This window comes from Adiantum capillus-veneris, chromosome 27 (assembly GCF_014529385.1).
Source record: "Adiantum capillus-veneris isolate H3 chromosome 27, ASM1452938v2, whole genome shotgun sequence".
NCBI classification, from domain to species: Eukaryota; Viridiplantae; Streptophyta; class Polypodiopsida; order Polypodiales; family Pteridaceae; genus Adiantum; species Adiantum capillus-veneris.
In genome coordinates, this window is record NC_140957.1 from 118,744,424 (window position 1) to 118,761,555 (window position 17,132).

At 46.0% G+C, this 17,132-nt stretch overlaps 2 protein-coding genes across 3 annotated transcripts in view; both read left to right on the plus strand.

The window, feature by feature from the left end:
- Positions 1-17,132, plus strand: part of LOC147422641 (THO complex subunit 4A-like) — an 86,321-nt gene that overhangs the window by 25,210 nt on the left and 43,979 nt on the right. The window lies entirely within an intron of this gene.
- LOC147422642 (uncharacterized) lies at positions 12,915-15,918 on the plus strand. Its single transcript, XM_086502384.1, has 4 exons — positions 12,915-13,616; positions 14,147-14,162; positions 14,375-14,754; positions 15,208-15,918. The coding sequence occupies exons 1-4, from the start codon at positions 12,915-12,917 to the stop codon at positions 15,916-15,918; spliced, it is 1,809 nt and encodes a 602-aa protein (XP_086358510.1).

A 17,132-nucleotide genomic window follows, 5' to 3' on the forward strand; every position in this document is an offset into this window, starting at 1 on the left:
ATGGAGGTTTACTTATCAAACACAAACTTGGTCGAAAGTAAAAAAACGTTGCGCTTGCTAGCTCTATGCTCAAAGACACAACATTTCTTTGGTGGCAACGACGGGTTGCTGATGGTAAACACACACCTTCTTGGGATAAATTCCGGCGTGCTATTCGCAAGGCGTTCGAACCTGCCTATGCAGATTTTCATGCCCGATCCTCTCTTCGCCGCCTGAGCCAGACAGGTTCCTTGGCCGCGTACATCATAGAGTTCCAAAGGCTAACTCTAGAGATAGAGACCCTTAGTCCCTCTAATAAACTTAACAGCTTTATCGACGGACTTGAACCCAACCTGAAGGATGATGTGCACAAACACAACCCTTCCACCTTGGATGCTGTAATTGCCTATATGGAGCGTCTTGGCGATAATCGGCGCCCTACACGGAATTTTCTCCCTGGTGACAAACCTTAAAACAACGCTCGCTTTTCACAGCGCGATCACAGAGACAACTATGCCAAAGTCAGCAACATCAGTCTCAGTTGAGACAGCAAGCAACCCAACCTTATTCAACTTCAAGGTTCTATTCTCAAGATCGACAATCTGAAAGCAGATCTTCTTTACATGTTCCTCCACTTGATCGTGGTAAAGGACATGATTTTTCTCAAGATCGGCATTCCAATACTCAACAAGGCTCTTCGTCAAATGGATCTTCGACTTCAAAGAAGGAAGAATAATGTACAATTTGCAGTGGTGACCATAGATGGTATCAATGTCCAAAGAGACCAAATCCGTCTAATTTGAAAAGAAATTCCAACGCAGAAACATCATCGAATTTTGAACAACCAGATTGTGCTAAGGATAAAGGAAAGTTTGTGGTCAAACGATTCGTGTCTAAGAGGATACGACTATTCTTATGAAGCATGCTCAATGCAATTCTTCAATTTTGGAGCCTCTCTCAAAGCAAGTCTTGAGCCTTTTTGGAACACTCAATGGTCGCTCCATCAGTATTTTAGTGGACAACGGATGCTCAAATAATTTTGTCAGCACTCAGATAGTTCAACAGCTTGGCTTACCAACTCAAAAGACATCTCACTTATATGATGTGGAATTAGCAGATGGATCAATTTTGACTTGTGATCAGACAGTTCGACAGTTGCAGTTCGAGATTCAAACTTATGCAGATCAATTGGATTTCGAAGTCATGCCTTTATCTTATTACAACATGATTCTTGGTCAGCATTGGTTATTCTAATATGATCCAACAATTAGCTTTCGAGGACATACTATCAATTTGTTCAAAGATGGACGTGAAATGACTTTACACGGGCTTTCTCATGCGGAAAGAGTGATTCAAGCCTCACGTGTACAAGTCAAACAGCATGATACAGTGGATTATGAAACGAACATGATCCCCGATGTAAATGCAGATATTATTATTGATGAATTTTTGAATTCATTAACTACTCCTGAATCAATTGATGAAGACAATGATAAAGATATAGTTGCAAATACCAAGTCTCAAGATGACTATGCTTTCTTTGATTTCTTACTGGATGGTGATATGCCAATTACAAGTCATGAAGTTACAGTTTCAGAAGATGATTCTAAAGAATTTTGGGATTCGTTATTGGAAGATGATTACAGTCTCAAGCCAGAATCCTCTCCATTGATTACTAAAGTTGAAGTTACTCTATCTGAAGAGTACCTTGAGAAGATTTCCTCTTCCCCAAATATTTCGCAGTTATTGGAAGATTTTGAACCAGAAATCTTACATCACACGAAGGATTTTGAAGATCAACCTCTTGTTGCAATCAACCTGATTAAACCAGATTCCTCTAAAAAGTCTTTGAACAATGCAATGATATGGGACTTAGCAGTCAAAGCAAAAAGGTTTCGCAAGAAGCAAAGGTTCAAGACAAAGGTTTCCGATAACTCAAAGACTGAAGATTTTCAAACATTCAATGCTTTTTCAGAGTTCTATCAACATCAGAAGTCATTTCTTTGACACGGGCTCTCATTTTAAATGGGAGGAAATGTCACGATTGTGACTATGTTAATAGCAATACATCTACTCCTAGTTGCAGATACGCGAAGTGTCATGCCAAGGAGGACCCCTGCGCTTGGATGGTCACACCCCTTTGCCCAAGAGACGTGCCTCTTCGCCAAAAGCCACACTCCTTCGACGATTGGTCACACCCCTTCGCTCTACGGGTGCGACTCTTCGCCCAATGGTTGCAGCTCTTCGCCGAAAGGATGTGCCTTTACGTCTAAAGTCGCGTCTCTTCACCATGAGACGTGTCTTTTTATTTATGTCTCTTCGTCTCCTCACACCCCTTCGCCCAAGAGACGTGCCTTTTCGCTAAAAGCCACACTCCTTCGACGATTGGTCACACCCCTTCGCTCTACGGGTGCGACTCTTTGCCCAATGGTTGTAGCTCTTCGCCGAAAAAATGTGTCTTTACGTCTAAAGTCGCGTCTCTTCACCATGAGACGCGTCTTTTCATTTATGTCTCTTCGTCTCCTATATAAGGAACCCTTGTATCACACATTCAATCAATAAAAACACAGAGTCTTCTCTTCTGAGTCGAGTTTCTAAGTTCAGTTCAAGTTTCTTAAGTCTTAATCATGAGTTTAAGTACTTAATTGAGGATTAGCACCTAGAATCCTTACAATTTACTTTATGTTATTGGTGGATGACTTTAGCCGCTTTGCTTGGGCATTTTTTCTACAACACAAACACGAGGCTTTTGGCCTCTTCAAGAATTGGCATACTCTTGTGGAGAAGGAAAGCAATCATGTATTGAAGACCATCAGATCGGATAAAGGTGGGGAGTTTACCTCCAATGCTTTCATTCAATTTTGCACGGACCATGGTATTAAACGAGAGCTTGCGAATACCAATACACCTTCAGAGAATGGAGTTATGGAGCAGAAGAACAAGTCAGTAGTAGAGATGGCTAGGACCATGCTTGAGCATCGAGATTTGCGTAAGACCTTGTGGGCTAACACAGTTGCGACGGCTGTCCATACCCTCAACAGATCTCCAACCTCTTCAGTTCCAAAGATGACACCATATGAAACCTATTTTGGTAAGAAGCCCGACGTCTCCCATTTCAGAATATTTGGGAGCAGGGGGAAGTTAGACCCCAAGACGTTCAACATGATCTTTGTCGGCTACAACTCTCTTTCAGTGGGATATAGACTCTATGATCCAAAGAAGAAGGAGATTGTTCTTAGCCGTGATGTAGTCTTCAATGAGACCTTACCTTCAGATGGGGTTCCCGCTCCCAAGCCTTCCACCACAACTCATGATCTTCCGATTCTTGGAGATCCAAATTTTGACTTGCCCTATGATGAGCCCTCTTCTCCTACCCTATCCCTCAGGCCACGGAGGAGGATGTACCCATTCCGGAAGATACAGTTGACATCGGATCTCATCACAATGCCGACGTAGAGACAGATTTGCCAATAGCTCCCCTCGAAGGGAGCAAGCCCGACAAGCTACCGAAGTGGTTATTGGAGACCCTGCGAGATTCAACAATCTCAAATTTTCCACCCGATTGGCGAGATTCTGGTACCTCACGACGCTCTCATCTACTTCAACTTGCCAAGGTAGATGACCCGTTACTACAAGTGAACTATGCATTGATGTCTTCCGTGCTCCACGACAGAGTTCCTCTTACTGTAGACGAGGCACTTTCACTACCTCAGTGGAAGTTGGCCATGCAAAAAGAGATTGATTCCATCAAGAAGAACAACAATACATGGGTGTTAATTCCGCAGCCTCCCAATCGAAAAGTGATCAAGGTCAAGTGGGTCTACAAAACCAAGTATAAAGCTGATGGTTCTCTGGACAAGCACAAGGCAAGACTTGTTGCCAAAGGCTTTTTCGAGAAACCCGGTGTAGACAACGAGGAGACCTTCGCACCGACCGCACGTATGGCGACTATTCAGATTGTATTTTCCCTTGCTGCCCTTCACGGGTGGCCGGTTTTTCAGATGGATGTGGTCTCGGCATTCCTCAATGGGGATCTAGAGGAGGAGGTTTATTGCAAGCGACCCCCACGGTTCGAGGATCCGGAGTTTCTAGACATGGTCTGTAGGTTGCTTAAGGCTCTCTATGGCCTCAAGCAATCGCCTAGAGCGTGGTACCGGAAGATTGATTCCTTTTTCCTACGACACTCCTTTCAGAGATCTTCTGTTGATCCAGATTTGTAGATTTTCAGTGAGGGAGAGTTAGTGACACTTGTTATCCTCTATGTCGATGATCTTGTGATTACAGGTAGCCATGTTGAGCACATCCGTAGTATTATGGCAACCTTGTCAACGGAGTTTGAGATGACAGATCTTGGCTTGCTTCATCATTTTCTTGGATTAGAAGTTAGAAAGACAGAGGGGGACATCTTCCTCTCTCAGGAGCGGTATATCCAGGAATTATTGGAAGCATTTGGCCTGACCGAGTGCAAATTCATCCCTACTCCAATGGATCCCAATCAAAAGTTGTCACAATTTGATCTTTCTCTTCTAGCAAATGCAACAGAGTATCGAAAATTGGTTGCTTCTCTCATTTGGGTACTCAACACTCGATTTGATGTCACTTTCCCGGTGGGTCTACTCGGTTCTTTTATGCAGGAACCCGCCAGGTCACACATGCAGCAGGCCATCAGGATTCCGCGATGTTTGAAGGCGACCCATTCATTTGGCCTTCACTATGCAGCTGGAGGTTCAAATCCCCAGGTCATTCTACGAGGATGGAGTGATTCAGATTGGGAGGTGATCCAGATGGGGGACGACGGTCGACCATAGGTTTTACTTTTTCTTTTGGCTCAGGAGCAATTTCATGGAGCAACAAGAAACAGCCAACAGTTGCTTTGTCTTCCACAGAGGCAGAGTACCATGTTGTTTGTACTGCTACATGTGAGTCAATTTGGATAAGGAGGCTACTTTTGGAGATGGGCTTTCCGCAACAGACGACCATTATGTACCCAGACAACCAGAATTGTATTGCCATTGCGAGGAATTCGGTGTTTCACGCCCAGACCACGCATATAGTGATTCAGTACCATTTTGTTTGTGAGAAGACGCAGGATGGCTCTATCCGACTAGAGTACATCTCGACTTCGGATAACCCTGTTGACATGTTCACCAAACCTCTTCACGATAACCCCCCCCCCCCCCCCCCCCCCCCCCCCCCCCCCCCCCCACTTTTGGCAAGTTGTTGAATGCAGATTACAAGCGTTTGGGCTCTCTCTCTCTCTCTCTCTCTCTCTCTCTCTCTCTCTCTCTCTCTCTCTCTAGCCCTAGCGCTTCCCTTTCTGGCCTGTTACCACCGCCTCCGTAGTGGTTGTGCATCCCCGGCAAGATCCAGTGCCCGTTCGGTGGGCGGTACGCGCTTGTGCCTTCACGGCAAGGAGATTCATCGCGATAGATTCGAGATCTATTGGCTGCCCGTCATAGTGAGGTGTCTTGATCGCAGTTGCAGACAATTCCTCATCCGATTCACCTTCTTTCCGCTGCACCTTTGATAGACAAGAGCCGACAGACTGAGCCGGGAGAGAGATGAAATGTCACGTGCACATGACTCTCTGTGTTAGGTGCAACGGAATTAATGTTGAACTTTGCTCAAGATGAGTGCTCCGAACTGTGCTCAAGGTTCCTTTTTCTTATGGAAGAGAGAGCCTTCCGTTCTTAATGAGAGAGTGCCATGGACACAAACAAAGTGAAAAACAAAGTGAATGGACACTGTGAATGGAAGTGCATGAGACTAAGAGATAGAGAAGAGAATACGACACCAGAGGCGTTGTAAAACCTTCCTCCAAGGGTCCCACTCTCGATGGCGAGAGTGGTCTACTATTGATTGCACAGATCTCTACAATTCTTGGACTTGCCGACGATGTCGACGACGAGACGGGCTGAAATCTGAAAATGCTAAGGGCTGAACTCTGCAAATCTTTATCTGCTGAATTCTGACTCTATGTCAGTGTGATGATGTCGATGACGACGATGCGATGACGATGCGCTGAAAACGCAGATGCTGAAATCTGCGTTTTCCGGGCTGAATCTGCAAACTTTGCGGAATCTGACCATGCGGCGAGGATCTGTCGGGAAGGTGAGATCTGCGAGGTTCAGGGTTCTGTGGTGTCTAAAGGCTGAAAACTGAAAACGCTGGTCCTAGGGCTGATTCCGTCGCGAAGATCTGCAAAAACGCTGAGGTTGTTTTGCAAACCAAAAACGCTAGGACTGAATTCTGCTGTCTGGTCAAATCTGCTATGGATCTGCTGATGCAACTGCTAACGCTAGGGGATCTGCTGTCTTGTGGTCGTCGAGGCTGCTCTGCAATGCAAAAACGCCAAGGCTGATCTGGGACTGAAAACGCTAGGCCTTCTGTTGAGAGAAAACACCAGAGTTGTCGCGGGTGTTAGTCTTGTTGAGAAGTTGCTTGTTGAGCAAGGTGCTCCTGTTGCCACTTCTGCTAGAAAGTGCTAGCGCTAGGTTTCTATTTATACAAACTTAGCAAAATTGCCCTACCTACTTTCCAACAAAAGTGACTTAAAAATAATAAGTGAAAAATGTCAAAAATAGGGAAAATAGGTCTAATGCACTGGAAAATGCTCTTGATGGATTCTGATGGGAATATTGATGATCATGCTGTGTGCAACCGGAGGACATGCATCTAGACTAAGTGTTTGGACATGCACGGTCTGCGAACAGACTCACAAAAGTGCCAAAACACTTCCTATTCTAGGCTGACGTGACTGAACTGAACCATGGTCATGCTGTAGCTTGTCCACGGACACATAGGGTTGGATGTGTCACGTGACACTTTGTGCCACATGGACATGCTTCATCGACTTCTAGAGCTAGTTTTGCCCGTCTTCCTAGATAGGAGTGTCAAGAATCCTAGGAGGGTTTGTACCAACAATTTTGTGAGCCTTTTCGCAGGACCTGCATGTTTGGACAAGTCCATTAGATTAGGTTTTCCAATTTTAGAACCCTCTTGCATAAATGGTTTGTACAAGCGTTTTGACAACTGCTATTACACTACGGTGGGCATCTAGCATGACGTGTATGTAGTTCTAGGTTAGAGGAATCCAACGAGCCATTCCCCGCATCGACGGATTCCCAGGTAGGCAGATGTGCGACAGTTTCACCCAAACTGAACCCCTTGGCCTAACTTTTTAATAAATCATTTTAATGATTTATTTGTTGCGTTTGGTCGACGGATTGCCCTACCTAAGCCTTAATAATTTGATAAGTCAATTTTCAGCCCTATAAAGGGAACTTGGCAACTCATTGAAGGGAACTTGGCAACCCATCAATGAGCAAGTTGTCTGCAGATTTCCAATGCTAGCAGAAGGAGAGCAATCAGCCCAGCGTTTTTGCTAAGATCAGCCAGTGTTTTCTGTAACCAGCAAGCAGCCCCAGCAGTTTTGCCTAAAACCGCCAGATCAGCCTAACGCTTGCTGATTTTCAGCAAATCAGCCAGTGTTTTCAGATTTTAGCCCCGTTTCGTCGCAAGAACGGCGTGGATCTGCATCCGCTCTCTTCTAGTTGCGGTCCGATACTTCGGCAACCCATCGAGCCTCACCTTGGCCATTCCCTTGCTGGCATCGAGTGCTCCATTGTTGTCCATCATCGCCATCGTCGAGATCTACGTTTTCAGCCCTTCATTCCTCGGGAGTGCAACCAGCCCCTTGGTGGCCATCCGCAAAGCCACATCGAGAAGGATCCAAAGGTGCATCAAATAAGCCCTAGAGATGCCTCGTCTTGAGGAGTGACCGCGGCGACAATCATCATTTGAGTCAATAGAGTCTGCACTTGAGGTATTGTTACCGCGGCGACAATCATCATTCGAGTTAGTAGAGTCTGCATTTGAGGTATTGCATTGTGTGTACAATCCATTTAACAATCTAAAGCAAATACCACATCGGCAACAGTGTGGAGACCTTCAAAGGGTTGATTGGGACCCCATTGGATGCCTCTTTCCTCTTCTCTCTTACTCTCCCTCTACACGGTCTTAGGTAATGGTAACTCTTCCTCGCATGACTCACCTAAGGACAAGGACAAGAATTCTAATGGGAATGGTAATAATAAAAAGAACTCTTTCAGTTCTTCTTCTCAATCTCAATCAAAGAGTGATAAATCTAAGGATAAGGGTAAAGGAAAGTCTGATAAACCTCTACTCACACTCGATGAAAAGATTGCTCAAGGAGTTTTAGGTGGTCAATTAAGTAGAGAAGTACATGCATTGTATGCAAAGGAACGAAGGTGCTTCCATTGTTCAATCATAGGTCACATGAAAAAGGAATATCCTAAAAAAGAATATAAAAGAGAGAACTCTAATGTGTCAACTTTTGGCTCTACCCCTCAAGTGAATGCTATGAGTGTGGTAGAGAAAGTGTCACGAGGACATGGCAACTGCTAATCTTAGTTGTTGGTTTCTTTCCAATGATTTTCGTTTAATTTTTGAGACCCTTTTTTTGAAGTTGCAAACGACCGAACATTGTATGACCAGTGTGAAACAATAGTTTCACCCGCAGACAAGAAGTTGGTCGGCACTAGAATTCGAGTAGTAAAAGGGTGTCTAGGCTCAGTTCAAAGTCATTTAGGTCCCCTCGCCGCACTTAATAAGTTGGTGGATACTAGGAAACTAACTCAATAGAGGCACAGTGCCAAGGTGGGGTCACCAAGAAAAAAATCACCTGAGAACTGGGCTAGGGCATCAAAAGAAAAATTCAGCAAAGAAGCCCTTTGTCACGGCTTTTGAAGCACCACAGGGGCCATAAAAGGTCAACAAGGACAAGGATTCAGCCAAAACTTATGGAGCACGGGCAAAGAAGCCAAAAAGGAAACATTTTTTGCAGAATGGTCAACAAGTTGTTGTGTTGTTTGATTATGGAAGTTCTCATGTGTCATAAGTGAATCTCTTGTGAAACGTGCACGTCTTCAAACTTATCCTATCTCCACCCTCCTGGTATAGGGGTTTTCTGAAGGCATAGACGATTCGACCTCTCAAGAAGTTAATGATGTCAAATCGGTCATTTAACAAACTCAATTTACTCGTCGTTTTGTAGTCTCTAAAATTGCAAGATGTGATATCATTATGGGCATTAAGTGGTTTCGCATGTTTAAGCCCATTATTGATTGGGAGAAGTTTTCGCTTCTCATCAACGATGATGTGTCGCAACCCATCCTCATTCGAGGCGAGAGCGGCATTCCCTCTCGCCCTCTCATTTCTCATGTCCAGGCTAAAAGAGAGCTACGTCGAGGAGCCCGAGCGGTGGTCATCTATGTCAACCCCACATCACGGAACTTGGGTATTCCTGACGAGTAATGTGAGTTGTTTGAAAAGGTTCTCCAAGATGATATCCCCCTTACACTTCCTCTCGGGCGACCCGAGGATCAAGTCATTGACCTCATGGACAAAGCACAACCTATAAGTAAGTTTCCATACCGTATGACCAAGGCTAATGAAGAGGAGTTAGAGTGCCAACTAGGTGAGTTGCTGGATAGGGGTTTTATACGCCCCAATGTGAGTCCTTTTGTTGCTCCAATTCTCTTTGTTCGTAAGAAAGATGGCTCATCTCACTTATGTGTGGATACACGACCCTCAATAAGATGACGGTCAATTTTCTATGCCTCGCATAGAATACATTTTAAAGCGTCTCAATGGAGCGATAGTGTTTTCGAAAGTCGACTTGAAGAGTAGCTACCACCAGGGAAGAATCGCAAAGCAAGACATCTATAAGATCGCCTTTAGGACCGAACACGGACAATACAAGTTCATTGTTATGCCGTTTGGTCTGACGGGTGCATCAAGTACGTTTACTCGTATGATGATGCGTATCTTCATTGACTTGGTCAAAAAGTGAGTGTTTAATTATTTGACTGGCTTTCTCATTTTCTCCTCTTCTTGGAAGTAACATGTTATTGATGTGGAAAAAGTTTTCACCCGATTGAATGCTAATTGTCTTTATATTGCAGCAAAGAAGTCGGAATTTTTTTTTGACTACTATGGCTATATCATCTCCTCCTAACGGCATTCGACTTTATCCCGCGAAAATAAGTGAGGTAAGAGAGTGGCCTATGCTTGAGACAACATATGATGTTCGCATTTTTGGGTTTGTGTCGAGCATGCACTTCTCACATCAAGCACTTTGCACATATTGCCGCACCATTGTTTGATAAAGGGAGTCGAAATTCTCCGTCAACGCGTTGCTAAGAGTGCTTTTGGAGCACTCAAAGTAGCAGTCACTGAGGCACCATGCCTCGTCCTTGCCTCTTGGGATGAGCCTTTTGAAGTTTGAATTGACGCTAGTTAACAATGTTATTGGCGCAGTGTTACAACAAAACAATCATCCAGTTGCAGTTGTACGGTAGACCTCCGATTTACGGGGACAACAGTACAGAATCTCGGAAAATGCGTTGACATGCTGATGTGGCAAGCAATACGGGTTCTGCGTTTTGCGTTGACACGTGTTGAGGTGGCATACTGCACGGAATTCCACAGATTACACTAACTTCTTTTTGGCAATTTTTGGGCCTAAAAGCTTTTGGGACAATTTGCTTTTGAGTTTAATTTTTTTTTTTCGGGCTCAGCTTTTAGGGCATCCCTTGTAAGAATAAATAAGCCCCGAGGGCTCACTCTTCAAGACATCTCGACACATAGCTTGAGAGCAGAGGTCCCTCGAGAGTTGTACATTGCAATGATTAATGAAAAGAAATATCGAAAGGGGCACCAAACTTTGGGGCCAATACCTCTGGGCACGGAACTACGTATAGCTATGTGGACTCTCTCTCTCTCTCTCTCTCTCTCTCTCTCTCTCTCTCTCTCTCTCTCTCATGGTGCAGCAGCGCGCTGCCTAAAGCAGGTCATGTAGGGCTCGCGCAGAAAGTGCAGAGGCAGCAGAGCTAAAGGCTGAGGGCAGAGAGCGCGCAGGTCTGGTGCAGCACTTGTGTAAGGCCCGGTGCAGCCATTGCGTAAGGTGGGGAACTCTCTCTCAGTGCGTGGGCAGCGCAGCAGGTCTGCGCGTTTGGTACATGTAGATTCTCAGCACGTGGGCAACCAACTTAATAAGGCAAATTAAAGCACGCAATATGTTTGGTGCAGCACCAGATACACAGGAGGAGGGTGACCTCTTCACCACTCCACCAAAGGCAAAGCATACCTTCCAACGAACAAGGCAACGAGAAGGTATCCTATCACCAAGTCTGTTGAGAGCAAAAAAGGCCGCCAAGCTCAAAGACGAACACATGTACGAGAAGGTTCATATCATGATTAGAGCGGAGATGAGTGCTCTGAGAGAAAATTTCGAGAAGGAGGTTTATAGTGCTATGGAAGCACACAAGGTCGATTTGTCCAATGCTTTCAAAGCTGAAATGCAACACTTTGTGAGAGCTGAAGTACAAACGGTAGAGATTTCTTGGCAAGCGAAATTGGATAAAGCAACAGCCACTTGGGAAGCATGGAAAACCGAGATGCAAAAGTCAATTGGTGAGAAGGATGCAATGATTGAAGAACTACATAAGGAAATCGCATTTTGTAAAAGCAAACCTACAAATGAGGGAGAAAATCAGCCATGCATGGTGGAGGAGCTGAAAAGCATTAAAGAGCAGGTTAAAACCCTCCAGGAAGAAGAGCATCAAAAGACAAAGGAAGCTTCATCATGGGCTGATATTCTCACTAGAACACAAAAGAAGGCTGAGGAAGCAGAAAAGTGGATTGAAGTGGCAAAGAAAGGATTGAAGGGGGAGTACATAGTCTCACACCCCCATCCACCATCATCAACATGACATTAGAAGAAGAACAAAAAAGAAAGACAAGAGCTCTACATGTACGTGTAACCGGGCTCAGAGATGGAGACAAGGTGGAGGAGGAAACAAAGGAGCTCTTGCTCATGATGGGCATCACAAGCCCTTTGCATACGCGAGCTTGGAGAGTGGGCAAAAGAAGTGAAGGAGGGGGAGAATCTTCAAGGGAAAGAGCACTCATTTTACGCTTCCCAACTATGGAGGCAAAGAAAGAATTTTTGAAGAAGAGACCCACTCTCAAGAAGACAGGTATCTTCCTTGGAGATGACCTCACGCTAGCACAACTCGCACACATGAAGGAGGTCATGCCAGAGATAAAAGTGGCAAGAGAGAAGGGGAAGATTGCTTTCTATAGAGATGGGAGAGTAGTGATTTTAGAGCGCCGCTCCACATGACGGTGCGAGACCTATGGGACCACTCTTCATATGGCAGCGTGGAACTGCAATGGATCATTTCGGTTGGATGTGGGGGGCGTTTTAGGATAGCTATTTTGGGAGAGACATTGTTTTTTACTCAGAGACACACCAGGCTCCGCGACAGCTTATGCCACATGTATCTGGATATAGGTGGGAGACGACATGCAGAGCAGGAACTAGATCTGAGCTCAGAGGACGGGGATCTAGAGGAGTAGCTGTCTTATTCAGGGAGGAGCTCCAACCACTCATACACATTGTTCGTAGAGATGAGCAGGCCAGGTATATGTGGGTGAGGCTGAGGGCAGAGATTGGCCGTTTTCTTTACATTGCCATATGCTACTTTCCTCCTAGTACTTCAGCCTATGCTATGTCGAGAGGACAGTCCCCCTTCTCGGTCTTAGATGATGATATCTGGGAGTTCTCTAGAGATGGTGACATTATCTTGTTGGGTGACTTCAATGCTAGGACAGCTCAGATGCAGACAGCTTTCTATGATACTTCAGAGGAGATGATGAGGGAGTTGGAGACCAGCGACTTGGGCTTGTCTAGGACTTCACAAGACTTGGAGCACACAGAGTACGAGAGATTCTTAGTAGAAATGGGAACTTCACATGGTCTTGCCATTTTGAATGGCTTGCAGAGATTTCCAGAGGCGGGGGGGGGGGGGGGGGGGGGGGGCTTCCCACATAGGCATGGCGCCAGTACAATGGACTATGTTATGACCCAGCCCAGTTTCATATCTTCTATTCAGGACTTCACGGTCGGCTCCAGACCTATTGGTATAGCGGTGGACCATGCACTTCTGACTTTCACCATATCATTTCGTTTCAGTTCAGCATCTCTGGCACGGCCACCCGCACATGCCCGTTACACCTTTACACGAGCGACTGACTCAGTTTATATGGATGGGATCTACAGGCGTCTATGTACAGAGGAGCCAAGCCGCCCTCTAGACGAGCTCACTCAGATCTTGACAGATGCACTACATGCGGCAGCAGTCGAGGCATACCCTCACACCCAGCTTGAGTCCAGACACCGCACTGGGAGTATGCCCCAGAACAGCTGGTATGATGATGAGTGCAGAGAGATGCGAGCTACACTTCAGAGGGAGGTACTTTTAGGGATTATCACACACAGACAGTCGCAGGTTCTCTTTCGACGCCTAGTACGGCGAAAGAAGAGAGCTTATCTTGCTCAGCTCGAGGAGGAGTTATATCAGCTGTTCTTGAGCCAGGACTCAGGGGAGGCGTGGAGGCGTTTTCACGAGTATTCTTCTACACTTGCCATTACATCCACAGAGACTTGGGGTACATATGCAACCTCTCTCTACTCGATCCCAGGGCAGCAGTCCTTACCTGATCCCCCAGAGCCTTGTCCACAGACTTGCACTTTCTTCACTGCTGAGATGGTAAAGAAAGCCCTTGCCAAGATGAAGACTGGGAGAGCTTATGACCATGATGGTTTGGTGGCCGAACACTTTATACATGCTAGAGATATGCTTGTAGAGCTGATTGCAGTGATGTTCAACCGAGCCATGTGTGAGGGATTTCCTAGCACTTGGAGCTTATCCACTATTGTGCCTATCTTCAAGGCAGGAGACCCTATGGAGCCAGGGAACTACCGTACCATCATGATTGGACACACTTTGGCTAGGTTGTATGCATCTATTATCGAGCATCACCTCAGTAGATGGGCAGAAAGACAAGGCATACGGGCTTTAGGACAGGCAGGCTTCAGGAAGGGACTCTCTACTCTTGATCATACACTGACGCTCAGAGCTATCATTGAGGAGGGTAGAGCGCACGGCAGGAGGATCTATTGTAGCTTTGTGGATTTCCGCAAAGCCTTTGACATGGTCCATAGAGCCAGGTTGATGCACATATTACATGAGCTGGGTGTGCCCACAGAGCTGATCTGGGGGATTATGGCGTTGTACAGGACAGTAGTGGGACAGGTACGCACTCCAGAGGGTATGTCTGGTCTAGTTCACTCCACCATTGGGGTGAAACAGGGGATGCCCACTCTCCCCTACTCTCTTTGGGATGTACATTGATGAGGTTTCAGACTACATAGAGAGGGACGGTGGAAGCGGAGCACAGTTGGCGGGCAAATGGATTTCCTTGTTGTTATATGCGGATGATATTGTCTTGATTTTTGATTCTCCAGAGGGGATGCAGCGTCATCTGGATGCTTTACATAATTTTGCTCACGATAGTGGTATGTCTGTAAACCTTAGCAAGACTAAGGTTATGGTGTTTAACACCACACCACAGTGGGTCAGACGGTCAGCTCCTACATTTACTTATGGCCATCAGCCAGTAGAGTATACAGATGCATACACATACCTGGGGGTGGTCTTTACCGGCCCGGGGTTTTCTTTGAGGAGAGCAGCAGAGATGAGACTGACAAGAGCACATACAGCTTTGGGGAGATTAGAGAGGATGTGTTCACAATTCCAATTTCAAGAACCTCGTACAAAGCTTTGGCTCTTTGATACCTTAGTGACCTCAGCCATGCTATATGGAGTTCAGATATGGGGCCCTTCTGTGGCTCATAGCAATCGCCCTAGTAGTACTGATGGTTGGAGATGCATGGAGAGACCTCTGGTTTCCATGATTTCGCGGATGATTAGAGCCAAAGCCTCAGTACCACATGAGATTATCCGCGCAGAGCTGGCTGCCCCCCCGCTGGTGGTAGAGGCACTCACTAGATCAGTCTCCTTTTTACATAGCATCTGGGAGCTCCCCAGAGACAGGTATGCACGTTTAGCATTGGAGTCTTCTCGGCAGCTGGCTTCATAGGGAGATACAATATGTTGGTATGCACAGATGACCTCTTGGTTCCAGATTCATGGTTTTAGCATAGACAGGCTACCACCCTTCCAGTATTCGTTGGATGCACCCTCTTTGTCCCTTACTCGGACAGAGGTTAGCAGACTCATCAGACAGGATGTGACTCAGCTGGATACTAGGAGGACTTGGATAGAGCCGACCCATGAGCTAGGCACGAAGATGTCTTTTTACAGGGAGCATCTTCTCCAGCTCACAGAGGACGGTTTTGTGACTAGACCTAGCTACATGGACACACACCTGTCATATGGTTTACGATGTGCCATTGGTCAGATACGCACATCTTCTCATCAGCTGGAGATTGAGGTGGGTAGGTTTAGCAGAGTACCAGCAGAGGCCAGGATATGTCAGTTATGCCATTTGGAGCCAGAGACAGAGCTACACTATATATGCCATTGCCCAGTTTACTATGAGATACGAGGTCGTTTTCATTGCCTCTTTAGGGATGGTTTTGGGCCACTATCTCGAGTTATGAGGTACCATGATCAGAGATGCCTTGGGCTATTCTTGCTAGAGCTGCGCAGACACAGAGAGAGCCTCTTGAGGAGATCAGATAGGGGGAGACAGTCCCAGAGGGAGATCACTGATTTCTTTCGTGTGGAGACGCGCCAGTCAGAGGAGCAGGATCCAGAGCAGCCTCCAGGACCTACCTGCACTAGAGGTATATTGATTGATAGGGCCATGGAGCTTGGGAGATCTAGACGCCCGCGATTGCGAGGATCATCACTGCATCGACAGAGGATTCATCAGAGGATCAGGATCATTCTAGCACGATATAGGAGACGCCCAGCCAGAGTGCTTACTATGGAGGACATTGATGAGATTCGCCAGCGGCCGATGCTTGACATCTTGGGACCCTGATGTGCAGATGCTCCCTCACCCTCAATTTCTTCATGTGCATGAGTTTTGTATCATTGGATTGTTGTACTGGCTAGAGTCTCTAGTCAATGCCCCCCCCTAGCTTGTCACTACAGCTTTCAGTCTAGTTTTTCTTTCATAGTTTTTTCATCTTTTCATGTCTACAGACAGGGTATCAAACACATCATTTTGTAACCGTGATGGTCTCATAGGTCATTTTGGCCTTTTGTAGATGTAAATATATCATTTCATTTCATTTCATTTCTCTCTCTCTCTCTCTCTCTCTCTCTCTCTCTCTATCTCTATCTATCTTTCTTAAAGGCAGGTGACCCTACGGAGCTTGGGAACTACCGCACTATTATGGTTGGACACACATTGGCACGGTTGTATGCATCTATTCTAGAGCAACACTTGAGTAATAGGGCAGAGGGCGAGGGGGTACGAGCAAAGGGTCAGGCCGGCTTCAGGACGGGTTTCTCCACTCTTGATCATATTTTGACACTCAGGGCCATCATTGAGGAGGGCAGAGCACATGGGAGACGGATCTATTGCAGCTTTGTGGATTTTCGCAAAGCATTTGACATGGTACCAAGAGCTCGATTGATGCGCAGACTACAGGAGATGGGGGTGCCCATAGAGGTGATTTGGGGGATTATGGCTCTGTACAGATCAGTGATGGGACAGGTACGCACTCCGAAAGGGGCATCTGATTTAGTTCACTCTACTATTGGAGTAAAACAAGGCTGCCCATTGTCTCCTACTCTATTTGGTATGTATGTTGATGAGGTATCTGATTACATTGACAGAGAGGGTGACAGGGGCGCCCAACTGGCAGGGACGTGGATCCCATTGTTGCTATATGCTGATGATATTGTGTTGATATCTGACTCATCAAAAGGTATGCAACGACATTTGGATGCACTACGCAGTTTTGCAGAGGATAGCGGATTGTGTGTAAACCTAGGTAAAACCAAGGTTATGGTGTTTAACACCACGCCGCAATGGGTCAAGAGATCAATACCTACTTTCAAATATGGTCAGGAGATTGTGGAGTATATAGATGCAGATGCATACACTTACCTGGGGGTAGTCTTTACTGGGCCGAGATTTTCTTTGAGAAGAGCAACAGAGACTAGACTAACTAGAGCTGGTGCTGCTCTGGGAGGAATGGAGAGGATGTGTTCGCAGGTTCAATTCCAGGAACCTAGGACAAAGTT